Source organism: Apostichopus japonicus, chromosome 12 (genome assembly GCF_037975245.1).
Source record: "Apostichopus japonicus isolate 1M-3 chromosome 12, ASM3797524v1, whole genome shotgun sequence".
NCBI lineage: Eukaryota > Metazoa > Echinodermata > Holothuroidea > Aspidochirotida > Stichopodidae > Apostichopus > Apostichopus japonicus.
This window is the reverse complement of record NC_092572.1, coordinates 5,823,750-5,836,115: the sequence shown is the minus strand read 5'-3', so window position 1 is coordinate 5,836,115 and position 12,366 is coordinate 5,823,750. Positions and strand designations below refer to the sequence as shown.

The following is a 12,366-nucleotide window of genomic DNA, read 5'->3' as shown; positions in this document are numbered from 1 at the left end:
GAGCTAGCAACGGTGTTCAACGAGATGAATACAGATGTAAAGAAGAGGAAGTCTTTATCAGAGTTCAAAGGAAAGGGGGAGAATACTTGCAAAGTCATTTCATATGTTCCAAATTATTTGCTACCGATAACTCTTTTTAATATTATGTCGACTATAATTCTTCTTTTTCTTCTTTTATCAAAAGCTCATCAGTAGTTCTAGTTAAGCAATCCAATTCTGACATTGATTTATACTCTAGCAAATCTAGATTTTGCATTTTATATATAATTTTTTCAAGAAGAGGGTGCATCAAAGGGTCCACTTTTAAAAGGTGCCTCATCTTTTATCAAATAACAATCCTAATGTTTGTCAATTTATTACACGTTAAGACCATTATCCACACTAAATATGTGATTCTCAAAAAGGTTCCCATAGTCTTTCATCACATTTACCAAGTAGTCCTGAAAGGGTACCGTATTCAACAGAAAAAGGACGGATTGTATTCATTTTTCCCCTCTCTCTATTTTACTTCTCCTGCTAAAGTTGTACTTATTTTGAGATGAAGTTAGGTTTGAGTTAAGTCATTGGCTGTTTATACTCTTTTATTTTGTATTTGTTGATGTAAAAGTATGTTACAAAATGTTTGCATTTCTGCAAGTGCAAACATCCCGTGGGACCACAATTTAATATTCAAATTTGGTGAAAGTATTACTTATTGTTTCCTTGTAAAGCTCAAGCAATGGCAATTGCAGTGAAAATGATGAGCTCATCCTCTTCCAGTTTACAAGAAAAAGTACATTATGAGCATAACAGACATCACAAAAGCTTGTTGCATTCAATTCCATTTCAGTTTATCATTATAACTATTACAGATCAATTTTGTTTAAAAATGTGTCAGGAAATGACGCTAGAATGACAGTAGAAATACAATGTCCATGTGCCATATCCGACTTAAAATATAAAATTACAGATAATATCATCCTTTATTTCCGTCTTGAAGGTAGACCTACTCATCTAAACAACATTGTTTGAAATGTTATTTTTTACCCAGCGTTTATTACAGTGAGCTTATCAGCCAATGTATCATGTCAATCCAGATTGGGCCTCAAGTTTAAATTAAAGAATTGAAGGGCACAGTAAGCTGTGAAAAATGCTCTATGTCATCTTTTTGCAGATTACATTCTAATGAACCCACCAAAGTCATGAGCATCTTTGTGAATACATTATTACGTTTTATTAATATGTGTCCTACTCTTCTGCAGCAGTTGTGTTACATGATTTTATGGTGCACTGAATGCATGTATACTTGGTTACTTAGATATTGGTCGCTCAAAATTATTCATTCGTGTATTAATATTCATATCCATGTCAAGTTCCTCATCGCTTAAGCGTTTCTACTTAACATCAGGACAACAGCTTTATCTGAAGCATAACTGATGTTCAACCTACAAAGTTATCGGCAAACAGTTTTTACTGGAACCAATTGTAGAAACCAACACTGTAGCTGTGAGCTGTTTGTCGTATGGCAACGTAACAACTTATCAACAATTAATGGTCATGAAGTTGTGTTGTTTATTTCAGGTTTCGCAAATGTGTGTTCAGTATGGCCAAACTTTTAAGAGCAAAACAGATATCAAAGACACTATGACATCACCTTACTTCTTTAATTGCAACCATTCATTAAAACCATTGTCATGTTCTGCGTCATCACCAGACAAACAATGAACGCTTTCTATTTTGTCTTTTTGTTCAAATCATTCCAAAAACAGTTTTTTTTTTTTATAGAAAATGAGATATTTACAAACTTGCAGCAGTTCCTTCTATGACATACAATGTATTACCAGGGGACATTTTTCTTTGCTTTTTTTTAAAGAGAAAGACCGATGGAGAATACAAACAACCTAAAAATGATGTACCTCCACAATTTCTTCTGTACCTCTATAAGAATAAGAGCATTTTGCCCATTAATGCTTTTATAAAATGGTTACACTGTGATGAAAACATTGCTAGCTGCATGTACCTTATATGAAATAGAATAACTGAAGGCATTTCTGCCACATGAGGAAGATTACGAAGGAACCTGTACAAGTTAAAATGTTCCTACTTTCTCTGCTATGTCCTGTCAACATGTATAGTTAACCTATATAGTTCAGGAAGTAACTAGATTAAATTGTTTATTACATGAAATAACTAGTTTCGTTGTATTCAGAACACATTGCATAGATTACAAGAAAGTTACAACATTAAGTTGAGTTAAAGAAGATGATCTCTACTGAAACATGTTACAGTTGAGTGTATGAAGATTTTTGACAACTGTTAAGTCGCCAAATTTTCAATTCCAATAAATCCTAAACTGAAAAGTTGTATAAAGTTCTATCAGACTTCAAAGTTTGTCGGAGCATATTCCACAGGAGAACTGAAGTATACTTCAAAACTTTTTTGTTAAGTTCTGATTTCTTTCCATTAGAACTTGCTTCCCCTCTCCATCTTTATCCAAACTGTTTGGCTCTATACATTCTGATGGATTCTTTTTAGTTTATCATAGCCATGAATTGAGGGAGTGTCCCAACAGTGCAAATTAAGTTTTGACATCAACTCGAAGTTCCACAAAATTGTGCTAGCAAACACTATTTTAGTATTTCTTCTTTCATTTTGAAACCGATAGATATATTTCCGTTTATAGAAATACATTGGGGACAAACATAAGCTTTGTGAAATCATCTGGAACAGAAGTGAGACAGCAAACAGATAGTAGCTTCAAATATTGAAAAGATGAGATAACTATTACCCTCTTTTAAATATTCAATGATGAGTCATTAAATGAGTTCATTTCATTACTTCCCGTATATTATTACCTTACTATCTGAAAGGAAGCATCGAGAGTGTGAAAACTGGCTTTCAAAATAAATACATTCTCTTCGATGCAGATTAAGGCATCTTGTTTTTGTTTCTCCCTTTGTTACACTTTAGTATTTATATACATTCCATTCCTTTCCTCAAAAACCTAGAGATCCATAATTCCATACTTTTAATTTGGGGGGGATATTGAGATACTAACATTAAATAAACTCTCTAATTTCAAATATAACCAAGTCATATCACAAAATATAGAATTATTGCTTTGATTAATGCTCAATACCTTCGATAATTCTTAAACATCATGTTTAATAGAGGGTTGAAATATGTATGGACAAAACATATTGTTTGGATTGAAAATCTGTCCGATACGATACATTTTTACTTTACATTTTAACTTGGTCTTTGTACGAGTTTTGCAGCGAGGATAGTCCATATTGGTATTGTACAGCCTGTAGCTATGGCTGTATATTGATTTTATTCAACCATTAATTATGGAAAAAATTTAATTTATTTTCAAACCCTAACACATTACTTTTATTATTAACAGAGCTCTGATAAAGTTTTATTTTTATCTCTGGGGGTGGGGTGGGGGGAAGCAACTTGTAGATATATAATGATGTAATGTGTGGTTTATTACTGTAATTTGTTTTTAACTTCAATTTTAGCATCCTTCTCCTGTATGGGTATTAGTTGTGTACTTGTCGAAACTGAGTCCAAATAGAAAAGTGTATTTTGATTCCTCAATCCTGGGTACCTGGTGTAGGTGCTCTTCTCTTCTTTTTTTAGCACATTCTTTGGCATTGGACTTTAGTTTGGAACAACTATACCTTCCATTGCTTTAACAAGGTTTTTCCACTTGCACTGTAGGTTTCCGCTTCTTTCTCTTTTTCCTTTTCCCTTTTTTTCTGTTTTTTTATATTCATTTCAGAAGAAGGCAGTCTGAATATGTTATGCATACCATTTTTTTAAATTTTTGCCCTAGTGATAAACCAGACAACAATGGGGCAGGTCCTGGAGTGGATCCTGAGATTCCAGCTTATGGAGTAATTGACAAGTATGTCTGAAATGTCATTATGTTTGTGTTGCCTATGGACTAGAACTAATTGCATCATCAGTAATATTTTAAGTAGGTAATTAATTGTTGGTAGTAGTCATTCACTATTATGACACCTTAATTTCGTCTATTCTCTTGTTAGGTTAAAGAGTAATAAAATAAATTTGATGACATTTATATAAATAAGATGCCTTCATTCACATGACAAAATCCCTACAATAAAGAAGAGTCTCATTCCATGTTTCTTCATAGAAAAGAGTGACATTTCAACTCTAATCTTGATACATTTTGGTCAGCTCTGCTTTAACATGTTTTTGGTGTTTATACCATAAGGGTGCAAGAAAATGGCAGGGAGGCTCTGAATTTTAACTTTGTCTTTTCTATTGTGAACAATTGTTTATCAACATTTCATCTTTATTATACAAGGGAAATAGTTTGGTTGGGGATGCTTGTTCTTTAAAGGCAAAACTCAATAATGATGCGCATGTTCACTGCAAATTGCTGAAGAGTATCATTCAGAAATATGAGCTGCCCAACATAATACATTTCATTGGAAAAACTGTATTACTATGCTATTTCAAGTTTGGCGTTGCTATCTCTTTTATGGGACCTAGTAATTAATAATTTCAGATTTCTCTTTGGTGTTTCCAATTCTACATTATATTTTTTCCTTTGTGAATTTCATGCACTTTATAGTACTAGTAGAACTTTTGAACAGTACCATAAAGAACCCCCTTGCAAATGAATGATATCACCATCATCAGTTATTTATTCTCATTTCTTCCCATAATAGGAATAGGACTAATGACCCAACTCCTGTCCCACTCAGTTCCATGAGAGATTCCACAAATTCCTCAAAGCCCAAACAACCAGTAAGTAATCATATTTGGTATTGTACCAATAACGCCCAATGTCTTCTTTACCAATAGCCAATATTTTCAAATTATCTTAACACAAGCTATTTCAAAACAAAAGAAGAAAAAGCTTTACAACAATAATCTTAAGTCTCCCACTTGTTATCATATGTCCTAAGCCATGCATCTCATTGTGCTGTAATATCCACCAAAAACGCACATAAAATGATAAATGAAAGACAGTTGGTGATTTTCCCACCAAAACATGATGAATCGCTCAGTTGTACAGATGTTGGTTGCAGTGTTAAGTAGAGTCATTGACTTACAAATTGCACTCAGTACTTACAGGATGCAACCATATCATATAAAATATATTCATTGGGGAAACAACTTTTTAAAATTATGTAACTTTATTTGCCAAAAGATGATGAAAACAAGTTTTAAAAACACATCGTAAATGTACGCTTATTTGAGATGGCTTGAAATGGTGTAAGATAACTATCAATGAGTGTGCAGCAGTAGTGACAGAAAAAGTAGTTCAAATTTTGCCAGTATGGTATCTGTAGCATCAGCTTTAAGTACTATCAGCCAAATAGGCCACGGAAGATCAGGCCAGGTTCTGTTAATCCACTGTATATGAGAAATCCCCATGGCTATTGAACACATAAAAGAAGGAAACCGTTTGCACACGTATTATCATTGAGATCCTACATGGTTAAAGAAAATTTATATCAGCAGTGCATAATAAAAATGATAATGATAATGAAAATCATACTTGATTGCTTAGTATTGTCCAAAGAGAAGAAAAGGGTCCTTCTGCACATTTATGAAAAATCCAATGTGCATTGCACTTGCCTTATGCGTAACCTTTCACTCAGTAAACTCCCAATGAGATTTTCAAAAATATCAGCTGTGCAATTTAAACTTGCTTCAAGTACATCAAGACACCTTTTATCAAATAATAGTATTATGTGTAGATACTTAGGAATCCCTTAACATGTTATATTTTCATAGACTGCCGAAGCTATTGTTATAAATTTTAAAGTCCATGCTAGTGGCAGATACACTGTGTAACGGTAGGATAAAATTTGCTCCCAAAAACGTGAAAAAATTATTATTATTTTTCAAATTTGTGAAAACAAGATGAAAGTACTATACATATACTATATATCTGCTAGAACATCAAATATAGGTGGTTATTTACATTAACATGATTGTCTGTCTCCTTTAAATAGAATGAAATAAAATATGCTGTTATAGACCATAGCAACAAGCCACCATCGGATGAAGTCATAAAACCCAAGGAAGAGTCAACGGAGTAAGCAACAGTCCAGTCTGTTATAGTCTAAGAACGACTGTTACATTTGTCGTGCTTTGGCTATGTAACTGATACGTTACATTGTTCCTGACATAGTTATTGCAAAGTGATGCGTTCAACTTCTTTTTTGCAGGTGCATTTGTGAAAGAAATTGTTATATCTGAGTTAAAGTTATAATCTGGAAAATATACAGAATAGACTTTTATTATATGTGTAATAAATTTAGTCCACTCACCAAAACAAATTACTTTGGGGTTATAACCAACCCTTGATACCATAACCATGAAGAAAATGGTCCAGACAAGCATTTTCGTCTCGCTCTGATAACTGTAACTGCCTTAGTATTTCTTTTGTAACTGCCAGTTTCTCTCCCTATTTTGTTTTGAGCTCGAGTTTGAATCATAACATGCCAATTCTGTTAAAAATATATGAAAATTATGCTGCCATTTTACCCGTTTGCAATTAAGTTCTTGTTAGATTTTTTTCTCTTTTTGGTACTTTATGTTTATTCATTGCACCATGCTATACGTTTAAAATCGCTTTTTCATGTTTAATACAGATATACTTGTGAACAATGCTCTCAGTCAAAAGTTCAATGATGCATCGGTTCCTTTCTTAATTTTACCTTATGTGGACTTCTGATGATACACACAAATGTTTTGCAGTTATGGCAAGGTTGAAAGAAGCTTAGAATGTCTAAGCTACTATAATGGATTTGGTTATTTCTTCTTTAATAGAAATTTTTCAATGGATATTAAATGCAGTCACATGGCTTATCTGAAAGGGTACTAAAATGAATGACTTGAGCAGCCATTTCTTGGATAAAATAGATACCTTCCTTAGCATATAAAGCTGAATGTTACTACAGATTTGAATAACAATCATTTTCACAATCATAGTAAACAGAAGGAAATAGCCTAAACATTAATTGGTTCATTGATACTGTCATTTTCTGTCATGATTTATTTTTCTGTACCTCTTGATGATGCATTCATTTATAGCTTACCATGTTTTAATGCTTCACAGTTGCATCCAGTACTTTCTGGTTTTTTCCTTGTTCTGGTAATCTCAGTTTACTTCATTTCAAAAGACGTTTAATTCTACTAATTCAAGTTTGCTTCATTATCTTGTAAGACTGAATTTGTATATTTTTAATCCTCTTGTTCAGGTAATATCTGTTGGTATTTAGTTGCATCTGCATTCTGAATGTTAAGACATTTTGAATAAAGTTTGGGGTTTTCTTTTCACTACATGTTAAAATTTGCCATTTATGAGTTTTTCTGCTGGCATTGTTGTCATGTGAGTTGCAAATCTGTGAGTTGTTTAAAGAGTTTTGCATATTTCCGATAAAGTTCACAGACGTTTTGAGTCTATTAGGTAGTTAGAATACTTTTTAAGAAAATCTTGGCATATTGGAAACCTTCCTTGTTCAAGTTACTTTTTGCCATATCTGGTTTTGAATTTATTCAGGTAACAGTTGACTCTATCAAAGTAAAGCACTGTGTCAACAATAGGGGCTGAGGGGCTGCAGCATCTTGCAGCCACGCTGCATAGGACATAATCTATTGTGCTCCATAGTGTAACACAGTATGCTAACTGAGCACTATTTTCCAGCTACTGCAGATTTTCTTGTTGACATGTTGCCTGATGGATTCTTTCTCACTCTGTGAACCAACCTTCAACAATTATCACACCTGGTGTGGACAGTTAGAAATGAGTCTTTAATTTCTTCGATCGTACTTACCACATGCAATGATACTTGCCAATTTAATGTGGCCTCACCCTCTCATTCGCATGTGTTGTTTCTAACTTGCATGAATCCCAGGTGACATATCACTAAGTTTGTAGATGACCTAAAGTTTCAAAACTGATCCAGTCCAAATACGTACCAAAGTTTGAAAAGAATTGTCAATAATGTCAGGACATTACATTTCACAACTGGGGTTTCAGAGTGCACATATTTAGTCAAAAACAAAACAAAAACAGTGTCAGACTTTCTCTAGTTAGTGAGATGGCAAGCAAGAAAGGCCTGCCATTTTGTCACAAACATTTCTGTAAACTTGTTAGTAGCTCTTTTGATGATATTTTGTCATTACCGGATCATTGTTTTATGCAATACTTCAGCCAAAAGTTGCACTATACTAAGATAATTACAAAGTGTAAATATTATATGCTTAAAATTTGGTGTTAAAATGAATGAAAAAGGGCAAAAGCACATCATATAAAAAAATTGAAAAAACATTTTTAGTGTTAATTAATAGTTATTAAACTTCACATTGTTTCTATCATATAAAATATTAGTTTTTTATTAGGTGTGTTGGTTTAAATTTAGTTGAAAGTGTTACATTCAATTCATTGTTAAACATTATCACTTACATACTTTTTGTAAAGGGAAACATGTTAATATTGGTTACAAATTTGTACAGTTCGCAAATGGTGAGAGTATTTGTAATTATGTTCATAGCACATTGCACCTCATTTTTTTTTTCTTTTTTTTTTAGCCTTATGATTCTTTGAGCACATGTAAAATATATATAGATGAGTAGAGCTAATTGGTATTCTGTAAAACCATAAGTCTTTGAATAATTTTTTTGTGTGGTAAATCAAATAGTTTTGATAGACAACTTTATTAATTATGCATATATTTGGAAGGATAACATCACATCAATATGTGATAGGAAAATAATATTCCACCTGTATACTTGAACATGTCATTATCACAGCCTACACAGTGCATATGAATATTACCCCAGTACCTACCATGTATCAAACAATGCAACATTGTACCTGTATGTATTTGGAAAAGTCAATCAGCATAGCCCTCTGAGTGATTGCAATATTTGCACAGTACTTATCATATTATCTATCGAGAATACTTTGTGACTTGGACAATACATACCTTTTATTAAGTCATATTCTTGTACCAAAGTTCTGTGTGCACCGTTCTTCTACTGTAAAACTGAATTAACCATATTTTCAAGGTCAGCTTGAGTCTTGCACTTCCACTGTGTGAAGATGTGTGAATAGTTGTGAATAATTCACTTTATTATGAGCCGAAGCTGTACAGATCATATAGGCCACTCAGTTCCCCCACAGAGCCCCGATATCTAACTATGTGAATCATTACAGATATATGACCGTCAGAGTCTTGCACTCACTATCAAACTTTGAGGCGGACCTTCCCTATAAGCAAAGCTAGTGTTGGATAACAAAGGATGCTCGTCATCCTAAGTAGTATCATGTACCAACGTCAGCACTGAACACTGCTACTGTTAAACTTGACCAAGCTCTTAAAGATACAATTTACTGATGAGATATGATGTGATAACATCAGCAAAGGTTGACATTTCAATTTCCTCTTAGCTTTCATTGGCAGCTGTATGTTCCACATCTTGTGTTTAAACTGGTGCATAATTAGAACACAATTCTGATATTGTTGTTCCTTGTAAAGTTGCAACTGTGCTCAATTGCATTTACCATACTTGGTGTACATAGTCCTCTGTGAACATACAAAGTACTACCATTCTATTTGCAACCATTAGACACTTATGCAGTGATATCCCTTTATTTGGCACACATCTCAGTTAGTTATACAGTTTACGAGGAATATCATTTCCAACGTAAATTTGGTTTATATGTCACAAAAAGGTTTTGTTCTTAGCCATTGCACCATGCAACTCGTGAACACCGAATTTCATGCACAATCACACACGTTGCGAACACTTGTATGGAAATTTACACTTATAAACACAAAACAGTGCACTGAGATACTGGTGTAGGACAGATTATGCCATATCTTTGACGTATACTTAAATTTGTTGAACAGGTTTGACCAAATTTGACTTGTCTTGAAATATTTCCAATGAACTATTTAAATTGATATTGTTGTGCTCAAAAAGTTGAAGTACCTTTTGTTTCAAAGTTGGGCCCAAAATCTCATTATCAGTCCTATGCCATAACATTAAAAATGTTCAGTGTGTGTGTGTGTGTGTCTAGGCAATGACACCTTACTGTTGTTGGCTTACTCAACATTACAAGGAACTATCCAAAGATTATATGGGTTGACAGTCCTTTGGGTGCCGTATACCTTGTGTCACGTTAACATGGAGAGTCTTTTTCTGTTGTCCAATGGTTGCAGAGATATAGTTAATTTGTTTGTTTTTTCATTTTGTTTTAATTGTATTTTACTCATTACATTGCAAAGATTTCATTAAAATTACAACATAACCATGGCCTTTTTTGCGACTCGTTCTCTTTTACTTTTTCTGTCTTTTTTCATTAGTATAATACAGATATTTTAATAGTTTTCCTGAAAAGAACGACCATGTGTGATCCATTACATTATGTTGTCCTACAGGTCCAAAGTTCACACCATTTGATGTTTGTTACAACCAGTTTATAGAAAGATGGGAAGGTCTTTTTTGTCTTGTGGTTACCCTTTTCCATCTGATTCAAGAGGGTATATCACATATGATGATATTCTGTATTCTATTGGTAACTTACTATCATTTTTTCACAGAAGATGTGAGGCACTAAATGGTACAGTTTAAATGTCCAAGGGATACAGAACAACGATTCAGTTTATATTTTGGTAGTCACAAGGTTACCATACATAATTTATGCTTAGTTAATATTCTTAGCACTCAGACAGACAGAGGAATGAACAATATTATTTACAAAAAGCCAAGAACAGGCCAAGACAATTAATTAAACCAGTCACTGATTGATTAAGAAAAAGAAAGGTATTAGTATTTGCCTACATCGAATGATTTAACACCTGTTATTGAAAATATTAGCATGAAACATGTTCCAGTGTCAGTTTTTCTGGCAGGGATAATCCCTGCAAAGCAATACCAGATTCAGGGATAACCGTACGTTATATGATTGACTACGTGAAGTACAATACTTTAACGGAGGTTGAGAAATAAGGAGAATATGTAGAGCCAGCGTACTCCTCACCCATTGTTTTCAACCTACACGTACAATCAAAAGCAGGCACTATCCAACCTTGCATGTATACCAATTTTATAGCCAAAATTTGCCCCCAAAAATTAACGTGCCCTCAATTCAAGGTGGAATTTATAGATATCGGGACTACTTCCTTCATTTGTTTACCCTGAATATGCCCCCGGTAGCTTGTATACAGACTGTATATATATATATATATATATATATATATATATATATATATATATATATATATATATATATATATATATATATAACCCTAAAGTGTACAGTACCAGGACACGGTCAAAAAACCCACCTTGGATGGACTTTCCATTTAAAGCCACATATAAGTCTTAATGCAAATGCGTCGTTAAGGATAAATTCACCGCAGACTGGAGGGATTGATAGCAGTGCATGGAACTCGGATCGCATCTATTATGCAACTCATTGACAGATATATCAGAAAAGCGATAGTAACTGTGTCTTCTTTACGTACTTCAAACAATTTTTAGTACGATAGAGGGACACTTGCATATGTCCCCCTATTCACAGTTAAGGGTACAGTACATATGTTCACATAATGTGTGCATTTATACAACTCTCCGATCGGTATACGGTTTAAGTGTGTGTGTCATTCATTCATTGCATGTCATAGGAAAGAATCTTATATAAAAAAGTTGACTGCATTATCGGCAATTTTAAGCAATAAATTTGCTCAAAATATAACCAGCTAATGTAGAACTTTCAATTGTCAGTATACACATTTTATTAGATTATAACAACACTATTTTCCAATGTTACGGTGTGACAAAAACACAAATTATGGTAAAGATTTCTTGATTAGAGTTTGACCTATTAAATGATAATCAGCTTTACCTAGTACCGATTAGTTTCTGTGACAATCGGGCCGATGCCTATTACCTTTAGTGGATAAGCAGTTTTATTTTAATATTTTATTGAAAAAGATAACACTATCCCGAACGTTTGCTTCAAGTTTTGCCATATGCAAGGGAAACCTTCCGATGGAACGTTGTTTAAACGATCATACACAGTAAGTCAATTGCGCTTCTCCATTGACATTACTACACGTGGGAAAACCACACTAAAGTCCCATTGACGTTGTCGCTGGAAATCAGACATGCTTTAGTCGGTGAGTTTAATTACTGCAAAGGTGATATTTTAGCACGTATAGTACATTAGGTCAGGGGGAAAAAGTTGCTTCGGGTTTTTCGCAAAAATATGCTTAAGAATATTAATCACAAATGGTAATGCAGTAGAACTACCGAGGACTGTCGCCAAACATTTCTAGGGAATTTTAGGAGTATTTGGCGCCTTGATTGCATAATTTTATG

At 33.6% G+C, this 12,366-nt stretch overlaps 2 protein-coding genes across 18 annotated transcripts in view; one reads left to right on the top strand and one right to left on the bottom strand.

The window, feature by feature from the left end:
* Positions 1-10,296, top strand: part of LOC139977552 (uncharacterized) — a 94,948-nt gene extending 84,652 nt beyond the window's left edge. For 10 of the 11 annotated variants that reach the window (XM_071986952.1, XM_071986947.1, XM_071986957.1 and 7 more), the window contains 3 exons: positions 3,821-3,892; positions 4,686-4,764; positions 5,982-10,296. In XM_071986952.1, coding sequence (XP_071843053.1) covers positions 3,821-3,892; positions 4,686-4,764; positions 5,982-6,068 — 238 coding nt within the window. In that variant the 3' untranslated portion in view covers positions 6,069-10,296. The remainder of the gene's footprint in view (positions 1-3,820; positions 3,893-4,685; positions 4,765-5,981) is intronic. The other variant, XM_071986948.1, reaches the window with a different exon arrangement.
* LOC139977545 (uncharacterized) overlaps positions 1-12,366 on the bottom strand; it is a 270,650-nt gene that overhangs the window by 143,609 nt on the left and 114,675 nt on the right. The gene's annotated exons all lie outside the window — the stretch shown is intronic.